Here is a 24,660-nt window from a genome sequence, read left to right as displayed (position 1 = left end):
CGTCCTCCATGGTGCTGTCCTGAGGGACTACCTGGAAACCGAATTACCGGTAGGTCTAATTTCCCTTTTTCACACTATTTAATGCATTGGGAAAAACGCGTAAAAATCGTGCAAAAAATGCATGTGAATTTCTGGCAGGAATGTCCGTTTTTTGTCAGGAAATTTCTGCAAGAAATCCTGACGTGTGCACACAGCCTCACAACACACAGGCTCTCCATGTATGTGTTGACTGTCACACTGGTGGGACACATACAGTTCAGCGCCAAACGGCTGATTATCGGGAGCGCTCCAGGTAACCGATGCAGCTATTCGGTATGCGCTGTAGCTGTTCAGATAAGCACTTATCCTAAGCTATTCAATCAACCCTTGTAATTACCATATTTTTCTGTTTTATGGGATGCATTAAATTTACTTTAAGAAACACCTAAGATTTACATATCAAAAAATAAGGAAAAATATATTTCCTACTGATTAAAACTTGCCTGGTGTAAATAAGCAGAGGGGCAATATCAATAAATGAAAGGGTCAATATTCCCATGAGTAAATAAAGTGCAATAAGGAGATAAAGGCTTCACAAGTTACAGGATCCAGCAAGGAAGGTGAGGAGGTGGCACTTGCCTTGGTATGATACTTGGATCCATTGAAGCACTACACAGGCGCAAAACAGCCATCGTTTACTGCATGACCCGCTCCCCTGTATCCATGTTTTAACCTCTCACAATTAAGGACATTTTTTTTACCAGTTCAGAGAGGAAGTTTGCGCTGGACAATACTATTCCCACATTTTTAGCAAGATTTTATTTTTCTTGCCAAATAATGATTTTTATAGTAAGAAAAATACAGTAAACCTTGTTGTGCATCCATTACGTTATGAGTTACCTGTCAGTTTGTCTTTGAGGCGACGTACCGACGCAAGCAGTGAAAGCGGCGCACAACGGGGGCAAAGGATGCTGTTTTTCAACGCATCCGCTGCCCCATTGTGATGTGCGGGGAGGAGGGGGCGGAGTTCCGGCCACGCATGCGCGGTAGGAAAAGACTCTCTCGACGCACCAAAAAACGTTACATGCAATGTTTTTTTGGTGGCGACGGACCGACGCAACCGTCGCACGACAGTTGCGACGTGTGGCAATGCGTCGCACTGCGTCGCTAATGCTAGTCTTTGGAGAAAAACCGCATCCTGCAAGCACTTTTGCAGGATGCGTTTTTTTCTACAAAACGACGCTTAGCGACGTGCAGTGCACGACGCTAGTGTGAAAGTAGCCTAAGTCACTAACATTTCCTGTCCTTAGTATTTAATCAGAATGCATCTTTTTCTTGTTGCAGAGGATTACAAGCCCTCTGGTGAGCCACAGAAAATGACACATAATGGGTTGGTCAGCGTGCGTCTGCTTGTCCTCCACACCCCTATGAACTACAGTAGAACACACATAACCGTTCAGCAGGAGGTAATCGCTATTGGTGGTAATAAGGTAAGCACATCCTAAAGCCAAATATGTTCACAGAACGTTTATCATGAGAAGTGGTGAGACTGTATCCTTGGGATTGAGTGTTTCTAAAAATTATTATTATTATTATTATTATAGCGCTATTTATTTCATGGCGCTTTACATGTGAGGGGTATACATAATAAAAAACAAGTATAATAATCTTAGTCGATACAAGTCACGACTGGTACCTGAGGAGAGAGGACCCTGCCCGCGAGGGCTCTCAATCTACAAGGGATGGGTGAGGATACAATAGGTGAGGGTAGAGCTGGTCGTGCAGTGGTTTGGTCGATCAGTGGTTACTGCAGGTTGTAGGCTTGTTTGAAGAGGTAGGTCTTCAGGTTCTTTTTGAAGGTTTCCACGGAAGGCGAGAGTCTGATGTGTATGGGGTGATGCACGAGAAAAATCTTGCATGCGATTCTGGGAATAGGAGAGTATACAAGGAGATCTTGTGAGGATCGGAGGTTGCGTGCAGATAAGTACCAGGAGACAAGGTCACAGATGTATGGAGGACACAGACTGCAGATGGCTTTTGTATGTCATGGTTAGGGTTTTGAACTGGAGTCATTGGGTAATGGGGAGCCAGTGCAGGGATTGACAGAGGGGAGAGGCTGGGGAATAGCGGGACACAGGTGGATTAGTCGGGCAGCAGAGTTTAGAATAGATTGTAGGGGTGGGAAAGTGTTAGTGGGGATGCCAGAGAGCAGGAGGTTGCAGTTGTCAAGGCGGGAGATGATGAGTGCATGGACTAGGGTTTTTGCAGATTCTTGGTTTAGGAATGTACAGATTCGGGAAGTATTTTTGAGTTGATGTCGTCAGGAAGTGGAAAGGGCTTGGATGTGTAGTTTGAAGGAGAGATTAGTATCAAGGATTACCCTGAGGCAGCGAGCTTGTGTGACTGGGGAGAGTGGGCAGCCATTTACTGTAATGGATAGGTCCGTTGGGGGAGTCGAGTGAGATGGGGGAAAGATGAGAAGGATGATATAGCAGAGAGACATTGTGGGATTCTGGTTATTAAGGAGGTTATATCTGGGCCAGAGATGTAGATCTGTGTGTCGTCGGCATAGAGATGATACTGAAAGCCATGGGACTCTATGAGCTGTCCGAGGCCAAAGGTAAAGATGGAGAAGAGCAGAGGCCCTAGGACTGAACCTTGTGGGACTCCAACAGATGGTGCGCGGTGAGGAGGTGGTGTGTGAGTGGGAGACGCTGAATGTCCGGTCTGTTAGGTACAACGAAATCCAATATAGGGCCAAGTCAGTGATGCCAAGAGGTGAGAGGGTCTGTAATAGTAGGGAATGGTCCACTGTGTCAAAGGCAGAGGACAGGTCTAGGAGGAAGAGGAGGACAGAGTAGTGTCGCTTGGCTTTGGCAGTTAATAAGTCATGGGTGACTTTAGATAGGGCAGTTTCAGTGGAGTGATGCGACCAGAAACCAGATTGAAAGCGGTCGAATAGGGAGCAGGAAGAGAGGTGGGAGGACAGTTCAAGATGGATGCGTTGTTCCAGTAGTTTTAAGGCATATGGGAGAAGTGATATGGGGTGATAGCTAGATGCAGAGGATGAGTCGCGAGAGGGCTTTTTGAGGATAGGCGTGATTAAAGCATGTTTAAAGCTTGAGGGGAAAGCACCAGTTGTTAGTGATAGGTTGAAGAGATGCGTTAGGGTTATGATGAACACTGTGGTGAGGTTTGGGATGAAGTGGGATGGGATGTAGTACAAGTCATTAAGGAGGACTGTGGCCTTAAATGAGGACATGCTACGTCCCCTCAATTTGTATTTTATAGACCTCCCCAGCTTCTGATTGATAGCATTCATTTGCTCAGAGTGAGTGCTGACATAGGAGCTGAGTTCAGGCAGTCTGACCAAGTGAACACTGTCACAGGATAACCATCAGATATGTGTTGGAAGAAAATTTGTGGAGATCCTCCGCCCTGCTGAGCTATTGAAGATGTCAATGCAAGTGTATATTTAATAAATATATTTGCGTGTCTCGAGGTTACAAGCACTTCTTCAGGAAACAGCCACCTGTGTTTGTAACTTCGAAACGCATAGAACAAAAACCGCAAATATATTAAACATACTTTAATTGAACTCTTCAATAACTCCACAAAATGCCTTCAGACACAGATGGGTTAATGGTTGTCACAGAATTGGGGTGTGAACACCTTCATTTGTAAGGGAGACAGAGGATTCTGGTTCTCATGTTTGGTTGTTCCCATCAGTAGTGGCCCTCACCACCCAGCAGTCAGACTCTTACCACCTATGCTATGAATAGGTGAAAAATGCTAAAGGGGTTGTCCTTTTTTGTAAAATGCCAATACACAAGTCCAGAGTAGGGTTGAGCGACTTTTGCTTTTTTAGGATCGAGTTGGGTTTTGTGAAACCCGACCTTCTCGAAAGTCAGATCGCGTGAAATCGGCCAATTCTACTGTAAAGTCGGGTTTCGGACCGGAACACGAAATCCAATGCAAGTCAATGTGGATTATTTTTTACATTTACTTAAAGCGCACCTGTCACCCCGTTTTTTCCGTATGAGATAAAAATACTGTTAAATAGGGCCTGAGCTGTGCATTACAACAGTGTATTTTGTGGACCCCTATTCCCCACCTATGCTGCCAAAGTACGTTACCAAAGTAGCCGTTTTCGCCTGTCAATCAGGCTGGTCTGGTCAAAAGGGCGTGGTGTCTTCCCCCAGATCTTGCTTAGTTTTCCGTTGGTGGCGTAGTGGTTTGCGCATGCCCAAGGTCCGGAATCCACTGCACAGGGGAGTTAAAACAGCGCGATGTGCGTTATTTCCCTGTTGATCGGTGGGGGCGGCCATCTTCCTTTGGCCGCGCGTGCGCAGATGGAGCGCTCTGCTGCCCGCGGCTTCAGGAAAATGGCCGTGGGATGCCGCACGTGCGCAGATGGAGATCGCGGCGGTCATTTTCCTGAAGCAGAATTCGCATCTCGGCTTCAGGAAAATGGCCGCCGCGATCTCCATCTGCGCACGCGCGGCATCCCACGGCCATTTTCCTGAAGCCGCGGCCAGCAGAGCGCTGCTTCTGCACACGCGCGGCCAAAGGAAGATGGCCGCCCCCACCGATCACCAATGAAATAGCACACATCGCGCTCTTTTCACTCCCCTGTGCAGTGGATTCGGGACCTTGGACATGCGCACACCACGACGCCACCAACGGAAAACTAAGCAAGACACCACGCCCTTTTGACCAGACCAGCCTGATTGACAGGCGAAAACGGCTACTTTGGTAACGTATATTGGCAGCATAGGTGGGGAATCGGGGTCCACAAAATACACTGTTGTAATGCACAGCTAAGGCCCTATTTAACAGTATTTTTATCTCATACGGAAAAAACGGGGTGACAGGTGCCCTTTAATATCTCCCCCTCTCTCCCCCCCTCTCTCCCCCCTCTCTCCCCCCCTCTCCCCCCCTCTCCCCCCCTCTCCCCCCCCTCTCCCCCCCCTCTCCCCCCCTCTCCCCCCCCTCTCCCCCCCCTCTCCCCCCCTCTCCCCCCCTCCCCCCCCTCTCCCCCCCTCTCCCCCCCTCCCCCCCCTCTCCCCCCCTCTCCCCCCCTCTCCCCCCCTCTCCCCCCCTCTCCCCCCCTCTCCCCCCCTCTCCCCCTCTCCCCCCCTCTCCCCCTCTCCCCCTCTCCCCCTCTCTCCCCCTCTCTCCCCCTCTCCCCCCCCTCTCCCCCCCTCTCCCCCCCCTCCCTGAAAAAATGGCAGGGAAGGCGTCATACAAAACGCGACTTTGGCGCCAAGATCACCGACCACGTGGCCGATCCCACGCTGGACGCTGGAGTCGGGTCGGGTGTCACGAAACCCGACTTTGCCAAAAGTCGGCGACTTTTGAAAATGAACGATCCGTTTCGCTCAACCCTAGTCCAGAGTATTGTGAAAAAACGCAGCGCTTTAGTCCCCCTAATTGGGGCGACTGCTGAGTCTCCAGCACTGCTGCCAATATCTGGTGTTTGCTGCAGCATGACAGCCAATCGATGAGCTCAGTGCCTCTGCCCATGTAGGCGGAAAATCCCACTCAAAGCCATGAAGCTCACAATGGCTGTCGACATATCAGATACCGGGAGCAGCATCGCAGACTCACTCCTGGGCCAAACAAACTGCTCCTCAGGACTGGAATTATGTGAAAGGGGACAACCCCTTTAATTCTCTTTTAATCTTCATTAGGGTATAGTTATTAAAAGGAAACATTTCAGACTTACTGGATCTTTTTCAAACCTGTATGCGTGTTCATGACCCAACAATGCGGTATAGTATGGGCAGACTGTAGTAGCAATAAAATAAAGGCAGTATTGCAATAAAAAGACTGTAGGTTAGTCATTTTTGGGTCTTTGGAGTGGTTTTCAGACTAGTTTTCTTATATTCCATTGAGAAAAAGTGGAAGTCTTCATAGAAAAAAAGAGGGTATAGGTACTGTGCATCCGAAAGGTCTGTGTTCAGATTTTATAAATGAGTTTATGGGGCAAAATTCACAGTGAAAAGATAAAATTCAGTCTGCCTTTTATCTTGTATTCAGATCTATACCAATCCCATTCAATACTAACTAGTATCTAATTAGGGTAAATAATATAAAATGATCAATCCAGAGTCTATACCTTTTTATACTATCCTGCGAGGTGAATTCTTAACCCCTTCAAGACAGAACCCTTTTTCGTTTTTGCGTTAGTTTTTTGCTCCCCTCCTACCCAGAGCCATAAGATTATTTTTCCGTCAATATGGCCATGTGAGGGCTTGTTTTTTGCGGAACAAGTTGTACTTTTGAACGACACCATTGGTTTTACCATATTGTGTACTCAAAAACGGGAACCAAAATTCCAAATGCGGTGAAATTGCAAAAAAAAAAACCTGCAATTCCACAACGGTATTTTTGGATTTTTAATTTTTTTTTTTTTTTGCAATGTTCACCAAATGCTAAAACTGACCTGCCATTATGATTCTCCAGGTCATTATTAGTTCAGACACACATGTATATATTTTTTTTTTAAGTGATTGAAAAAAAAATCCAAAGTTTGTTTAAAAAGAAAATGCGTCATATTCCGAGACCCTTAGCATCTCCGTTTTTTGTGATCTCGGGTTGGGTGAGGGCTTATTTTATGTGTGCCGAGCTGGCGTTTTCATTGATACCATTTTGGTGCAGATACGTTCTCTTGATCGCACGTTATTGCATTTTAATGCAATGTTGCGGCGACCAGAAAAACGTAATTCTGAAGTTTAATTTTTTTTCCTTACTACGCCGTTTAGAAAGTTAATCCTTTTTTTTTTTTTGATCGGGCGATTCTGATCGCGGCGATACCAAATATGTGTATCTGTAAAGTTTTTTGTTTTTTATTTTATATATATTTTATTTTGAATGGGGCGAAAGGGGGGTGATTTGTATGTTTACATCTTTTTTTAATATATTTTTAAAAACACTTTTTTAACTTTTTTCATTCTTCAATAGTCTCCATGGGAGACTTAAAGCTGTCATAAGCCGATCAGCTCCGCTGCATACAGGCGATGATCAGATCACCTGCATGTAGCAGAATTGCCGACTTGCTATTAGCGTCGACCATCGGGTGGCGCTCATAGCATGCTGGCAATGACAGCCATAGAGGGCCGTAGGAGGCCTCTGGTTTTCATGCCAACCCATCGGTGACCTGTGATCACATGACTGGGGTTACCGATGGGCAGATTTACGGCTCAATGGCCGGAAGCGAGCGTTAAATGCCGCTGTCAAGAGTTTGACAGCGGCATTTAAAGGGTTAATAGCCACGATTCCACCCACAGCTGTTCCGGGCACACGTCAGCTGTTCAAAACAGCTGACGTGTGGGGAAAGATGTGGGTTCAGCGCTGTAGCCCACATCGAAGGGGGAGACACTAACAAACTTAATTTTACAGTTGATTTTAATCAATAGATCTTGGAATAATAATAATTTCCACAATTGGATGTGCTTAAAAAATAAAATGTTCCTGTGCTGAGATAATCTTATAAATGTGCCCCTGCACTGTACTGTGTAATGGCTGTGTCTGACCGTACAGGAACATGGAATAAAACACAAAAATTGAGCTTTGATTAAGTTGGTATACATGTAGCACATAAACGCATGTTCACACTGGCCGTAAAGCGTACAGAACCTACAAGAAACAAAATGAGCAAAAATCCTTCTGTAACTACGGTAAGTAAAAAGCAAAAGTGCATTTAAATAACACCGGGTTCTTAGTAATAGCATTTTTTATCTAAAATAGCATATAAGCCATCCCACCGTGACAAAGTGCCCCTTATCTGGACAGTCCTACGCTGTCTGATATTAAAAACCTTACCACGTGTCAGAGTTGACCTGAGTGTATGAATAAGGGCAGACAAGGGCAAATTTATAAGATTCTCAGCAGAGGAATTGCGGAACATGTTTTTATTCCAAGATCTATTGATTAAAATGAACTTTGTTGATTGGAAAACCACATTATGTATATACTTTATGTATAGTAGTCTGGTGAGCTCTATTATACAGACACGTTGCAAGCTATATATTATCGATGTAACAGAGACTGTGTATTGCACATTTTAATTACTGTTTCAGTGTGCGAGTTTAGAGCTCCTTTTCATATAATGATAAATGTTATCTCTTATTTGGGTGCAGGGATTATAGGTACAGCTCCAGCTGCACTATAGCAAATTGTTCATTATGCATTATTTTGCCTGACCCTTGACTGGGGTCTTCCTTAGGTTAAGAAGCACTCCTCCTCCCATCACAGTTTTTATCCTCTTAATATATTGCAATCATCATATTATATAGCACGGTGTACTCATTGCTCATTTTGCCGTTCTACCCAGTGCATTTTTTCTCCTCTATGCAGAACAGGAATTCTCTTTTCCCTGTAAAAATAATTCCCCTCTTCAACTCCTGACTTAGTTGCTCCTCTCTTACCCCCCTGCCTAGGACTTTTGCAGTTTAGAGCTTAGAAGGATTCAGCTAGTCTGTTTTTAATCATGAGATGCCATAGACCTAATGGAAAAGAGAACAATAAACTGGGTAGACGGGCAAAATTGTAAGTATACAGTACTATATAATATGGTGATTGCAATATATCAAGGATAAAAATTTTGATGTGAGTGCTTCTTTAAAGGGCTGTGGAGTCGGTAAGCCAAGACTCCAACTTCCAACTACTCAATTTCCCTGACTTCCGACTCAGACTCCAACTCTGTCTCCACAACTCCGACTCCACAGCACGGCCTCGCTACGGAGCATGTACATAAAGTGCAGCACAGATTTATCTCGGCTAAAAGCCGACAGACATTTATAATACATTTTATTCATTTCCCAAATTATTATGAAAACATTTAGAGCATTGAACTACTGTGCTCAATTTATTATAAATTTTAGGAGTAGGATTTAATCTATTTTTTACTTGCTCCGACACCTCCAAAATGGACGCAGACTCCACAGCCCTGCTTTAAAGAAGTTGTCCACTACTTGGACAACTTCTTCTCGTACCCTTTGCTTGACCCCCATAAAATAATAAACTTATACTTTCCTCTCATGCTGGCACCGTTCCCGCTGTGTCAGCATTCCGTCTCTCCCGGGGCTCACGTTCACGGTTGTTGTGACACGTGACGCTGACGTTGCTGGCCCCGCCTTCAGTCAAATAGAACATAAAGAGGAAGTCCAGGTTGCAGCTGATCTGAGACTTCCTCTTCCTGCTCAGTTTGACAGGAGATGAGGACAGTGATGTCAGCGCTGATTGTTGTGAGACTTGACAACAGCACCCAATCTCACATGAGCCTCGGGAGACCGTGTGCCAACACCACAGGAACGGCGCCGGCACGGAAGGGGAGTATAGGTTTTATCTGGGCCGATCATTTTGATCAAGAAAGGGTTGTCCTAGTACTGGACAAACCCTTTAAGTCTTAACAGAAAGAAAAAATGGACAGCACATGGAAAAATCTAGCTGTGTTCACACCTTGGTTTTAAGTTTTGTTTTAGGAATAGAGAAAAGGTTCCTTTACAAAGCAGGTGCTAACTGAAGGCGCAAGGCCCCATTTTACTATATTTGGGGCTTTTTATTTTTTTTTGTGTATGAATGAATATGTTCAGCAGGCAGCACGGTTTGTTCCGATTAAAACAGCGAAAACCTGAAGGATTTATTAGTCAATGAGCCCTTCTCCTTCAGTTTGTGTTCCTTTTATAAGCGATCACTTTTCCATGTGCATTTAATTTCTCTGTTCCAAAACAAAACCTTGAGTTTTTTCCTTTTGGCTTATGAGGCATGTGGATGTATTGTAACTCTATAGCTGGGGTTAAAAAAAAAAAAAAAAAAAAAGCGCACGCTTTGGTCTGTGTTTCTTCACTAAGGCTGGTTTTAAATGTCTGATATTCACTATGATCTGCAGCCAGTCTGCACCTTGCCGTTCCTACTTTGGCTGTGAATGTCAGATGTAAGAAACCAGCTTAAGGAGTTTAATATTACGTATTTAATTAAGTTTAATATATATATATATATAAAGTATCTTTTAACTTCACCATATACTGAAATGTATCCTGGTAATAACATGCACTTGAGAACGCTGCAATTTCTATGCTAGAATCTTCTATAAATAAGGTTCTTTTTAATAAGTGGTCAGTGTCCATTGAATAGAAAGGATTTTTCTCTACATAATTATCATTGTCCACTATTGTTAATAGGTTAATGAAAGTCAAGTAGCGGAAATGGAATTGATAGTTAATAGACGTATGGAAATTTTTTGGTATTCAACTTCAACATTGAAACTTGAGGATTCGCAGCTCTTCTCCATTCCTTGGGACAATGATGTCTTATTTACCTTTCCAAACATCCCGGAATCGGGTAAGATTTCTTAGATTCTCGCTTTATTTGTATATCTAAACAGGTTTTTAGGTCATGCATAGCTTACTAAAAGAAGTTTAAGGAAGGAAAAATGCTGTTCAGCCTCAAGGACATATGTGAAAACAGTCTCAAAATCTGCACATGATGCCACGTTCTAAAGAGGTTCAAATACATGAAATCTACTATTCTAAAAAGGGGTTAGAAAGCCATTACTATGGCTCTGGGACTCCAGCAAACTACAGTGAAACCTGTTTTCCATAAAGAGAGAAAACTTGGAACATTGGAGATCCTTCTCAGGAGTATCTGGCTTACCAGAATTCCACCGAGAGAAAATTGTTGACTCATTAGGTTAAATATAAAGCAAAAACACAGGAGCTTCCGAGAAACTGCAGGCCTTAATACAGTGGCATGTAAAATGTGCTCACCCCTGGTCAAAATTACTATTACTGTGATCCGTTAAGAGGTTGAAGATGAAATGTTGTCTAAAAGACCTAAAGTTACACATACAAATGCTTCTCACTAAATTGGAATATCATTAAAAAGTTATTTTATTTCAGTTCTTCAATACAAAAAGTGAAACTCGTATATTATATAGAGTCATTACAAACAGAGTGATCTATTTCAAGTGTTTATTTCTGTTAATGTTGATGATTATGGCTTACAGCCAATGAAAACCCAAAAGTCATTATCTCAGTAAAGTAGAATACTTTTATAAGACCAGCTTGAAAAATGATTTTAAAATCCGAAATGTTGGCTTGCTGAAATGTATGTTCATTTAATGCACTCAATACTTGGTCGGGCTCCTTTTGCATCAATAACTGCATCAATGCGGCGTGGCATGGAGGCGATCAGCCTGTGGCACTGCTGAGGTGTTATGGAAGCCTAGGTTGCTTTTTATAGCAGCCTTCAGCTTTTCTGCATAGTTGGGTCTGGTGTCAAGCGGAAGATGAGACAATACCGCATAGATTCTCTATGGGGCTGAGGTCAGGCGAGTTTGCTGGTCAATCAAGCACAGTGATACTGTTGTTTTTTTAAACTAGTACGGTACCTTTGGCAGTGTGGACAAGGAGCCAAGTCTTGCTGCAGAATGAAATTTCCATCTCCAAAATGCATGAAGTGCTTTAAAGTTTCCTGGTAGACGGCTTTTTATTTCTCACTTATATAGCGCCATTAATTCCACAGGGCTATGCAGACATTATCATCGCTGTCCCTGATGGGGCTCACAATCTAAATTCCCTATCGGTATGTCCTTGGAATGTGGGTGGAAACCAAAGTACCCGGAGTCTTTTGCAGTCAAGCGAGGGTTCTGATTGCCTCTAGCAATCCTATGAGCAGTTCTCACTGAAATTTTGCTTGGTCTTCCAGATCTTATCTTGACTTCTACTATTTCTGTTAACTGCCATTTTCTTAATTACATTTCGAACCGAGGAAAGGACAACTTGAAAACTCTTTGCCATCTTCTTATAGCCTTCTCTTGCTTTGTGGGCCTGCACCGTTTTCATTTTCAGAGTGCTAGGCAGATGCTTAGAAGAACTCATGGCTGCTCTTTTTGGGAAATATACACCACCTGGCCTTTCCTAACAATGATGGTGAGCAAGCCATAACCCTAGCAGGCTAATTAAGATCTGAAACCTTTGTCAAAGTTATTTGAGCAGATAAATCTCCAAGGGTGCCCAAACATTTGCATATTTTTTGTGCCTATACAAATGAAATATATCCTCTTTAACTATAGCCTTTTTAGAGATCATTTCATCTTGAACTTATGTAACTGTTCACAATAGCAGTAATTTTGGCCAAGGATGCCCATTCTTTTACATGCCACTGTTTGCATGGTTAAATATAAGAATATAGCATTCACAGGTTGGTTATAAGCCGTTACTGACCGGAAAAAAACAGAGGCTTGTCTCATACTTGCCAAAAAACATTTAGATAAACTTCTCCCACGGCTTTTAGGATAATATTCTATGGACTATTTAGTCAAAAGTGGAAGGCATGAGTCCCATTACATGTGGTGTACACTTAATACTGCATTCCACCATAAAAACATCATAGCAACATATTGATAGTTTGGTGTGCTGCTGCTTTGCTTCTGGAGGACCTGAACAAATCATCATAATTGATGGAACGAGCGCTTTATCAGAAAACCCTGTTAGTCAGCATGTGACCTTGTGTTCTCATTGCATTGGAAGCGGCCAAACAAAGTTCCTTCACATGTTAACGACAATATTTTATTGCTGTTGATACTGCCACCAGTTACTAGGTTTTGGGGGCGAAGTGGGCGTGGGGAGATTTACTTTTTCATATGTTAGATGTAACCTTTGAATAAGTCCTTATCTTCATTAAAATTGGTTGAATGATCTGAAATATGTAAATGTGAGCGGTTAGCAAAAATGGAAAAGTCTGTGCATGGTAACTGATTAGCAGGTGAAATATTTCAGTTTTAAAGGTGAAAACTACAATTGGCTTTTGCTTTCTGATACAGCAGGGGATAGTGTTCCACAACAGACGACCAGAGAATACAGCATTGGACAGAACACTACAGTTGATGAGGAGCCTTTTCCTGGCAAACTCCCAGAAACTCCAATCAGAGCCGTTATTCCAGCCTCTTCTTATAAGGTGACATTATTATTATTTATTTATATAGCACCATTAATTCCATGGTGCTGTACATGAGAAGGGGTTACATACAGAGTTATAGATATCGTTTACAGTAAACAAGTTTACAGTGACAGACTGGTACAGAGGGGAGCGGACCCTGTCCTTGCGGACTTACATTCTATGGGATAGTGGGGAAGAGACAGAAGGTCGGAGGTACAGCAGCTCTGGCGGTGGTGAGGCGGCTGCTCTGGCGATGGCGAGGCGGCAGAATGGTAATTGCAGGCTGTAGGCTTTCTTGAAGAGATGGGTTTTCAGGTTCCGTCTGAAGGACGGTGACATGATGTATGAGATGTCTTGCTCTTGCTCTATGTACCGACTTTGCAGTGTCTGATTGGCTATGTACTAGTAAACTTTAGCTCTATATATAAATAAACCTGTCATTCATCCAGTAGAGCATAAGTGTGTTTTTTGGCCTACGTTGGATTTTGTTATACTACTCAACATTGAAGTTACAACTAAAAGAAGGAAAAGTTGTGTAATTATGAAAATCACAGGTTGGATAGACGTGTTGATGCAAATTATGAAAAAATAAAAAATAAATGTTCAATTTTAATGTTCAGTATGCAGAATGAGCATCACACACAGAAATCCGCACACTTACACACATTCATTGCTATCATTGAAGTTATTAATGGTTGAGGACTGTTCGGCCACACTAAATGCACTTTTGGCACACAAATCATCAAGATCTGCTGCTGGCGGCTACCTTTGCAATTACCAACAAGTGATTGCCCAGATGTAATCAATGGGAGACAAGTCCATAGATTATTATTTATTTATATAGCACCATTGATTCCATGGTGCTGTACACAAGAAGGGGTTGCATACAAATTAAAGATATCACTCACAGTAAGCAAACTAACAATTAAAGGCTGATACAGAGGGGCGGGGACCCTGCCCTTGCTGGCTTAGGGTACCGTCACACTAAGCGACGCTGCAGCGATAGCGACAGCAATGCCGATCGCTGCAGCGTCGCTGTGTGGTCGCTGGAGAGCTGTCACACAGACAGCTCTCCAGCGACCAACGATGCCGAGGTCCCCGGGTAACCAGGGTAAACATCGGGTTGCTAAGCGCAGGGCCGCGCTTAGTAACCCGATGTTTACCCTGGTTACCAGCGTAAAATGTAAAAAAAACAAACAGTACATACTTACATGCGTCCCCCGGCGTCCGCTTCCTGTAATGACTGAGCGCCGGCAGTAGCAGGGCACAGCGGTGACGTCACCGCTGTGCTGTGCTTTCACTTTCAATTTGCGGCGCTCAGTCAGTGTGGGAAGCGGACGCCGGGGGAAGCATGTGAGTATGTACTGTTTGTTTTTTTTTACATTTTACGCTGGTAACCAGGGTAAACATCGGGTTACTAAGCGCGGCCCTGCGCTTAGTAACCCGATGTTTACCCTGGTTACCAGTGTAAAATATCGCTGGTATGGTTGCTTTTGCCGTCAAACACGGCGATACACGGCGACCTAGCGACCAAATAATGTGCAGACCTTCTAGCAGCGACCAGCAATTTCACAGCGGGATTCTGATCGCTGCTGCGTGTCAAATACAGCGATCTCGCTCCCTAGGACGCTGCAACGTCACAGATCGCTGGCGACGTTGCTTAGTGTGACGGTACCTTTACATTCTACAGGATGGTGGTTAAGAAGGCAATAGATTAAGGGTTGCAGGAGCTCCAGTGTTGGTGAGGCGGTAGCTCGGTAGTGGTGAGGAGGCAGTGGGGTCAGTGCAGGCTGTAGGCTTTCCTGAAGAGGTTGGTTTCAGGTTCCGTCTGAAGGATCCGAATGTTGTTGATACTCGGACGTGCTGGGGCAAAGCATTCCAGAGGATAGGGGAAATTCGGGAGAAGTCTTGGGGGCGGTTGGGTGAGGAGCAAATAAGGGTGGAGGAAAGAAGGAGGTCTTGTGAGGACTGGAGATTATGTGAGGGAAGATATCGGGAGATTAGTTCAGAGATATATGGGGGAGACAGGTTATGGATGGCTTTGTAGGTTAGTATTAGTAATTTGAACTGGATACGCTGAGGGAATGGGAGCCCGTGATGAGATTTTCAGAGGGGGGAAGCGGAGGAGTAGCGAGGAGAGAGATGAATTAGTCCTGCAGCAGAGTTAAGGATGGACTGAAGAGGTGCAAGGGTGTTGGGAGGGAGGCCACAGAAAAGGATGTTTCAGTAGTCAAGGCGAAAATGATGAGGGCATGCACAAGCATTTTAGTAGATTGACGGTTGAGGAAAGGACAGATTCTGGAGATATTTTTGAGCTGGAGGTGACAGGAGGTGGAAAGAGCTTGGATGTGCAGTTTGAAAGACAGGACAGAGTCAAGGGTTACTTTGAGGCAGCGAACTTATGGTACGGGGGAAAGCGTGATGTCATTATTTGCGATAGATAGGCCAGGTAAGGAAGATCTATGAGATGGAGGAAAGATGAGGATTTCAGATTTGTCCACATTGAGATTGAGGAAGCGAGAGAAGAAGAATGAGGATATGGCTGATAGACACTTCGGGATTCTGGGCAACAGAGAGGTGACGTCTGGGCCAGAAATGTAGATCTGAGTGTCATCAGCATAAAGGTGGTACTGGAATCCATGGGACTTTGAGTTGTACCAGGCCAAGTGTATAGATTGAGAAGAATAGGGGTTCTAGAACAAAGCCTTGGGGGAATCCAACAGAGAGAGGGTGGGATGAGGAGGTAGTGAGGGAGACACTGAATGTGCGGTTAGAAAGGTATGAGGAGATCCAGGATAAGGCGAGGTCTTTGATGTCAAAGGAGGAGAGGATCTGTAGTAGTAGGCAGTGGTAAATTGTGTCGAAAGCAGAGGACAGGTCTAGAAGGATGAGTACAGAGTATTGTCTGTTAGCTTTGGCTGTAAGTAGATGCTGGCAGCCATGCACGCAGTAGCATGCGGCCTTTTTGAGGGCTTGTTTTTGCATAATGAGGTGAAGCTTTCGTTAATACCATTTTGTTGGCTTTTTATTTTAATTGTACTCCCTGTGTAATTGGTGTATAGATTCCTTGTAAAAGGGTCAGCACCTCAGAGGCGTGCTTGCCTAAAGAAATCAACTATAAACCGTGTGTGTGTGTGTGTGTGTGTGTGTATATGTATATATATATATATATATATATATATATATATATATATATATATATATATATATATATATATATATATATATATATATATATATATATATATATATATATATATATATACATGTATGTATATACACTCACCGGCCACTTTATTAGGTACACCATGCTAGTAACGGGTTGGACCCCCTTTTGCCTTCAGAACTGCCTCAATTCTTCGTGGCATAGATTCAACAAGGTGCTGGAAGCATTCCTCAGAGATTTTGGTCCATATTGACATGATGGCATCACACAGTTGCCGCAGATTTGTCGGCTGCACATCCCAAAGATGCTCCATACAAGGCAGGATGGATCCATGCTTTCATGTTGTTTACGCCAAATTCTGACCCTACCATCCGAATGTCGCAGCAGAAATCGAGACTCCTCAGACCAAGCAACGTTTTTCCAATCTTCTACTGTCCAATTTCGATGAGCTTGTACAAATTGTAGCCTCAGTTTTCTGTTCTTAGCTGAAAGGAGTGGTACCCGGTGTGGTCTTCTGCTGCTGTAGCCCATCTGCCTCAAAGTTCGACGCACTGTGCGTTCAGAGATGCTCTTAGGCCTACCTTGGTTGTAACGGGTGGCGATTTGAGTCACTGTTGCCTTTCTATCAGCTCGAACCAGTCTGCCCATTCTCCTCTGACCTCTGGCATCAACAAGGCATTTCCGCCCACAGAACTGCCGCTCACTGGATTTTTTTTCTTTTTCGGACCATTCTCTGTAAACCCTAGAGATGGTTGTGCGTGAAAATCCCAGTAGATCAGCAGTTTCTGAAATACTCAGACCAGCCCTTCTGGCACCAAAAACCATGCCACGTTCAAAGGCACTCAAATCACCTTTCTTCCCCATACTGATGCTCGGTTTGAACTGCAGGAGATTGTCTTGACCATGTCTACATGCCTAAATGCACTGAGTTGCCGCCATGTGATTGGCTGATTAGAAATTAAGTGTTAACAAGAAGTTGGACAGGTGTACCTAATAAAGTGGCCGGTGAGTATATATATATATATATATATATATATATATATATGTATGTATATGTATATGTATGTATATATATATATATATATATATATATATATATATATATATATATATATATATCTATCCTAAAAGTAGTATTCAACCCCCTGCAGATTTAGCAGGTTTAATAAGATGCAAATAAGTTAGAGCCTTCAAACTTCAAACAAGAGCAGGATTTATTAACAGATGCATAAATCTTACAAACCAAAAAGTTTTGTTGCTCAGTTAAATTTTTATAAATTTTAAACATAAAAGTGTGGGTCAATTATTATTCAGCCCCTAGGTTTAATATTTTGTGGAATAACCTTTGTTTGCAATTACAGCTAATAATCGTCTTTTATAAGACCTGATCAGGCCGGCACAGGTCTCTGGAGTTATCTTGGCCCACTCCTCCATGCAGATCTTCTCCTAGTTATCTAGGTTCTTTGGGTCTCATGTGGACTTTAATCTTGATCTCCTTCCACAAGTTTTCAATTGGGTTAAGGTCAGGAGACTGACTAGGCCACTGCAACACCTTGATTTTTTGCCTCTTGAACCAGGCCTTGGTTTTCTTGGCTGTGTGCTTTGGGTCGTTGTCTTGTTGGAAGATGAAATGATAACCCATCTTAAGATCCTTGATGGAGGAGCGGAGGTTCTTGGCCAAAATCTCCAGGTAGGCCGTGCTATCCATCTTCCCATGGATGCGGACCAGATGGCCAGGCCCCTTGGCTGAGAAACAGCCCCACAGCATGATGCTGCCACCACCATGCTTGACTGTAGGGATGGTATTCTTGGGGTCGTATGCAGTGCCATCCAGTCTCCAAACGTCACGTGTGTGGTTGGCACCAAAGATCTCGATCTTGGTCTCATCAGACCAGAGAACCTTGAACCATTCAGTCTCAGAGTCCTCCAAGTGATCATGAGCAAACTGTAGATGAGCCTTGACATGACGCTTTGAAAGTAAAGGTACCTTACGGGCTCGTCTGGAACGGAGACCATTGCGGTGGAGTACGTTACTTATGGTATTGACTGAAACCAATGTCCCCACTGCCATGAGATCTTCCCGGAGCTCTTTCCTTGTTGTCCTTGGGTTAGCCTTGACTCTTCGGACAAGCCTGGCCTCGGCACGGGAGGAAACTTTCAAAGGCTGTCCAGGCCGTGGAAGGCTAACAGTAGTTCCATAAGCCTTCCACTTCCGGATGATGCTCCCAACAGTGGAGACAGGTAGGCCCAACTCCTTGGAAAGGGTTTTGTACCCCTTGCCAGCCTTGTGACCCTCCACGATCTTGTCTCTGATGGCCTTGGAATGCTCCTTTGTCTTTCCCATGTTGACCATGTTTGAGTGCTGTTCACAAGTTTGGGGAGGGTCTTAAATAGTCAGAAAAGGCTGGAAAAAGAGATAATTAATCCAAACATGTGAAGCTCATTGTTCTTTGTGGCTGAACTACTTCTTAATACTTTAGGGGAACCAAACAGAATTCTGGGGGGTTGAGGGGTTGAATAATAAATGACCCTCTGATAAAACTTTTCACAATTTAAAAAAAAAAATAAACAAAGAAATAACATTCTTTATTGCTGCAGTGCATCTCACACTTCCAGGCTGATCTACAGTCCAAATGGCACAATGCCGAGTTAATTCCAAATGTGTATGTGTATACCTGCTAAATCTGCAGGGGGTTGAATACTACTTGTAGGCACTGTGTGTGTGTGTGTGTGTGTGTATATGTATGTATGTATGTGTATATATATATATATATATATATATATATATATATATATATATATATATATATATATATATATATATATATATATATATATATATATATATATATATATATATATATATATATATATATATATATACACACGCACGATATACATTTAGTATTTCCATAATGATGTCGACATGAAGAATCAAGTTACCAGAGGAATTATACCACAGGTTGCAGTCAAAGATTGAAACCCAAATTGTTTGGGAATCTTACTTTACTTTTTTTTTCCATTCTAGGTAATGTGCGAATTTGCAGATGAACTAAGAGACAAATTGTGCCTTATCTGGTCGCGGCTGTATCCTATCCTGGTGAATATTGCACAGGTCCTTATTGCTGGGGTGATAGGAGCTGCAGTTGTGCTTGAACTTCTCAAGATATTCTACCCATTGAAAGAACCAAAGTAAGCAAATGATTTTTGAGTACTTATCACAAAAAAATTACTCCACTCATTTTTTATTTTAATAGTTTATTGGCAAAACATAAGCCATATTATAAATATAAGTAATTTACAAATCACTGAAAAGGCTGTTAATACCACAAGAAAAGAAATGTATATTATTTGCTAATACGACTTTTGGTGAAAAGTAGCTGCCATTTCCCGACAGATCTAGTGGCATTGCGTCACTCCACAGCACCCTTCTGGTCTCTCTGCTTGCGCTTTAGAAGCATGCGTGGGGCAAACGGATCATTGATGAGCCATGCTATCCAAAAGATGGCAGCACACTTCTATTGAAAAATGAGTACATAAATCAAAGGTTTTTAGATACCGACTGCTTTCAAAGTCCATATCTGTATAATAAGTAAACACCTATACATCATTACATTTTTTTTTTATAAAACTAGATATTTGGTGATATATCTTTAAGTTCACATTCTTTAGTTTGACCATTGGGTGCTGGTTCAGATGCCTTTGGACATTATTTGTACTACTAGTTCACTGATGTGTGTTACTATATGGCACAATTGTATCATATTCAGTAGGCTTTATTGCATATTTTCTGTGTACTATATATTGAAGACCTTGTGGCAGCTAGTCTTATCTTTCTAAGGCAGAAATAACTGAAAACCAGGGAGAGTCTGTAGAGGGGAAAATGTAGGGTGCATTATCCAATGGCCAGAAATAATGTTCTTGGCCATGTGAGCCTACACATATAAACCTATTCTGAAGATATCTAAAACGACACTAATATATGCTACCTACCTGTCATAAAACAAATTGTCATGGTGTTTGCCAATACCATATATACCACTCAAAATTTTTTTTTAGGGAACACTTGAATAATTCATTCATCCAAATACGATATATGATTTGTTCAGTATCTTTACTGATGTAAATTGTGATTTGTTGAACACAAAATTCATTGCCCCACAGACTAGACAACACCTAAAGATCCTACTAATTATGATACATTTCATGTGGGTATTTAGATTGATAAACGTTCTGCAATAGAGACATTCAAACTAAAGGGGCTTGGGGGGGGGGGGGTAGATTCAAGAATAGAGGTAGACCCTATAGACAAATGACAGGGCTCCAGAGGTCGGAGAAAGTTATTCAAATATAATAACAGGGAGCTATGTCATAAATTAGGCTTCAGAGATAATAATTTGGAGGGCTTGTTGGGATTACTCGGGGAGAAAGAGGATTAGGTACATTTACAAATCTCAAAAACAAAAGTAGAAAAATGCCCTCTCAAAGTGATATGCCGAGTGTAGATATATTTGATACAATCCTAAAACCTTCCAACAAAGGTGGTATCCTTGTACTTATGGACTATCCGAAGTACCTGACAATGTCTGATTTCAAAGAGATACACTTATGACATACTATTGTTGGAATCCCATAGTCCATTACATTGAGTGTCTCCTTGATATTATGATAAGGGCACGGGATGAATATCTCATCTTCACGAAAGAATACAATTTTCTCTCATCCACTTTTCACACAATACCTACATTTTATGCCATCCCTAAAATTTACAGGTGCCTAGAACCACTAAAGGGATCTTAAAGATGCTATCTCACCAGTTATGACCATTAAATTCAGTTTGGGGCACTCGGTCAAGGATCGTCTGGTACACACGCTATGTAAGAAACAGTCATCAATGGGGACCTGGCTTGATAGAAAGGTCTGATTTCTTGCGATGTGGGGATTGTTGTGTGTGAAGATGGATGAACCCACACAAGACATTTTCTAGTGCCTCCACAGGTACAATCTTTTTCCTTAGAGACTTTGCCAATTGCAAGACCACTTGTCTACTTTACATGGCTACATGCACCTCTCCCCTCAATTATATAGGTAAGACTAAGAGGGAATTTAGAAGAATGGTTGGTAAGCATTGGGTGAAATTCGTCTTGGTCAAAACACTCCCATTAGCCAGACCTAAATAGTGTTCACCATGGTGAGTCCAAAGATATAGCTCCTTTTGTGCCATTGAGGTAGTAAAACCCAATACGAGGGGGTTAAGGGGAAAAACACAATAAATGCATTCATAGGAGAGTGAGTACCGTAGATCTTTTAGATTGAATTCACTGACTTCAAAAAAGGCCTGAGTGAACAACTTTCCTTTGCCTACTTTTTATGACACTTCTGAACTTTATCCTTTTAACAATACTCGTCTTGCTACTAGGTACCCTGAATTTAAGGATCCTGTATCACATATATTTATTATTGCTGCTATCCGAATCTTTAGCGTGTATATGATTCTGATCTTTATATTACCCACCATTTCTTTTCCCTGTATCACACTCTCCCTTTTCTCCTTTTTAGATATATTGCAATAATGCAAGTGTATCATTATAAAAAAAACCTTTATCTATTTAGTTTTTTGTCCTATCCACTACGAGACCTGTTTGTATATGGTTGTGCTTTCCAGCATTAGGCTACGTTCACACGATCCTTTTTTCTCTGCGGATTTTTCATGTCCTTTTTTGGAAAATCCGCAGTGAAAACCGCGGTGCTTTTTTTTTCTGCGGATTTGTGTCCTTTTTCTACTGCGGATTCCACTGCGGGTTTCCAACTGCAGTTTCCTATTGGTGCTGCTGGAAACCCGCAGCGGAATCCGCAGAAAGAATAGACATGGTACTTCTTTTTTCCGCAGGCAAATCCGCGCGGATTTTCCTGGGGAAAAAAGGATCGTCGGCACAGCGGGTTTTGTTTTCCATTGGGTTACATTGTACTGTAACCTACATGGAAAAAGGATGCGGATCCGCAGCTGCAATTCCGCTGCGGATCCGCACCAAAAACCGCACCGTGTGAACGTAGCCTTAGAATGCAGGTCCTAGTTTTGGGATTACCTTGTCGCTACTAGCGTGCGTTCCAGCATTGGAAGGCACAGGCATACTTCTAAGCATACATATAATATCCGTTGCGGCTCATCAGTGGTGCGTTCCAGCGTGAAACTCATTTACTATCTTCCAGTCATCAGCACAGTTTTTTTCACGCATGCTCAGTGGTATGGCGCTGGGAGCGCTGTCATCTTGTATGAGATGCCTCCAGGGGCTTTTTTACGCACGTGGATGTGCAATATGGGCTTGTTGACAATATAGGTCTGTTACATTCTACACCTATTAGCACAGAGTGTGTTTCTAACTGTTGTGGGCTTGTGTATTAATCAAAGGCGGGCTACCTTATATCGACCTCTTGACGAACCGCATGGGGAAACGTGTTAAGGCAGTTATTGAGGATATGTTCTCATAAGTATTTTTCTTTTACTTTTGTGCCCTAATCTGCCCTTTATCTGTATTATATCTATAGTGAACCCTGGGGATTACTTGATCTGTTAGAGCCTGGCCAAATCCGACAAGTCAGGTTTTCACATCTGAATGAATGCATTTGTGCACTTTTGTAATAGTGTGCATTAGAAGGCACACATAGCAAATTACTCTTGCCTGTACTTTCCCAGCATTGGTATATGATGAAAAGTACTAGTAGGTGTATTTTATGTAATTGGCATAGCTACAGTTATGATGACCATAGAATAAAATGTTTTTGGTTTTTTTTGTACTGCACAGTGAATGCCATAAATAGTTTATTTTTATAAAGTTAATGGATAAATTACATATATGAATTCGAACATTGTGCTACTAACATATACAATTCATTCTTTCAATAAAAACAAGCTGTCATACTGCTATGTGAATAAAAAAAAAAAGTGTTCTGACTCTCAAATTGCAACAATGCAAAGAGGGGAGAAAACGGCATTCTAATGAAATAAACGTGCTCATAACATGTTTTGATTATTATTGATATTTTATTTTACAGGTGGCTTCTGCAAGCCAGTGATTTCAAGGACTCCCATCTGTTTGTTCCTTTAATACTCGACAGCACCGATACAAAGGAGCCACCCCAAGAAACAGGAAATATCTCATGAATGTGAATTCTCCAGTATTTGTCGGGATTCAATTTTTCCGATTGGATTTCCTGCATCCAACTGATTTCTAAGCTGCCAGCTTTAAATCCTCTTAAGTGATTGTAGGAGCACCTCAAGAGAGACTGATCTGCTGTACACCTAGAAGGAATACACGGGGAAACACTCTTCTAATGGCCATGGTTGACAGAGGCCTCTAAACACTACAACCAAGCCATTATTTATACTGCATTTTCTTCTCTGCAGTCTGCTCACTTGTATGAGAGTTTAAAATGAAAAACATAAAAAAACTTTCATTTTAAGGACATTTTTTCAAGAACTGTTGATGGTTTCTCAACACATTTGTGTCACTTGAGCCTGTTACAGTCTTACCTAACCATAAATATAATTCTTTAAAATATATATTTTAAGAAATGTTTGATTTATATTCATTATAAAGCATCTGATTTATGAAAAGGTTCTATTTATAAGTTTTAATCAAAATATCAGATTTCATTATTGGAGTACAGATTTTTGAGGAATGTTAGGGTATTTAAAATAGATTAAAGTTCAAGTGCTTTTTATGCCATGGATTTTTAAAACTGGAAAATAGTATTGGTATGATGTCTAAAACAATAGCTTTAACTTAATTTGCAGTTATTTGGAATCCAGATTTTTTTTTCACACGTGCGTATTTTTTTGTTTCATATATTAATAGTTTGGTCAAATATGATTTGATTTCATGATCGATTTTCAGAAACCAATTTGGTCATGTTGCATTGTTGAGGGTATTGACATTCTCCAGTGTGAGGAAAATGCCATATCGCCAACCCTGTAATATAAATGGGTGTCCCTATTCCTCAGGAACATGCAATGACAGCCCATATTCCAATGTAAGTTTTTCACCATTAGTTGGATATGGCAAACCATGAAACGGTTTATCTAAAATCTTAAAAGCTAAATAACCAAACTGATTTATTTTTGCTTTTTCAATGCACTTAATCATTTTATGGTGTCAAGCAAAATCATACAGTGAATATCCTTAATAAAGACATTTGTATATTCAAGGAAATCTGTTTCCTGCTATTTTTTCGTCACTTTGTACAATACACTATGGAAGACTACATAGGATTGATGTGTAAAGCAGAGACCATCTTGTGGAAGAAAGATTTGGTCAGAACTTACAACCGAATTCTCCTTGTGGAGCAATAGGTAGCATAATTTACAGGAATGGATAAGAAATCTCCATGACTGAAAGGAAGTCACATTGGAATTGTAAATAACTTGCAGTGAGTGGACTGTGGATGACTGGATGAAAGTCATATTCAGTGATGAATCACGAATTTGCATTGGGCAAGGTGATGATGCTGGAAGTTTTGTTTGGTGCCGTTCCAATGAGATTTATAAAGATGACTGCCTGAAGAGAACGTGC

General features: G+C 42.0%; 1 protein-coding gene across 1 annotated transcript in view; it reads left to right on the top strand.

Moving 5' to 3' along the window:
- GINM1 (glycosylated integral membrane protein 1) overlaps positions 1-24,300 on the top strand; it is a 56,671-nt gene extending 32,371 nt beyond the window's left edge. The window contains exons 4-8 of the mRNA XM_077289184.1: positions 1,324-1,469; positions 10,167-10,326; positions 12,809-12,942; positions 19,119-19,282; positions 23,144-24,300. Of these exons, the coding sequence (XP_077145299.1) occupies positions 1,324-1,469; positions 10,167-10,326; positions 12,809-12,942; positions 19,119-19,282; positions 23,144-23,252 (713 nt within the window). The 3' untranslated portion in view covers positions 23,253-24,300. The remainder of the gene's footprint in view (positions 1-1,323; positions 1,470-10,166; positions 10,327-12,808; positions 12,943-19,118; positions 19,283-23,143) is intronic.
- The last annotated feature ends 360 nt before the right edge of the window (positions 24,301-24,660 follow it).

The sequence above is a fragment of the Ranitomeya variabilis genome, chromosome 2 (assembly GCF_051348905.1).
Source record: "Ranitomeya variabilis isolate aRanVar5 chromosome 2, aRanVar5.hap1, whole genome shotgun sequence".
Classification (NCBI taxonomy): domain Eukaryota; kingdom Metazoa; phylum Chordata; class Amphibia; order Anura; family Dendrobatidae; genus Ranitomeya; species Ranitomeya variabilis.
This window is presented reverse-complemented; position numbering and strand designations above follow the sequence as displayed.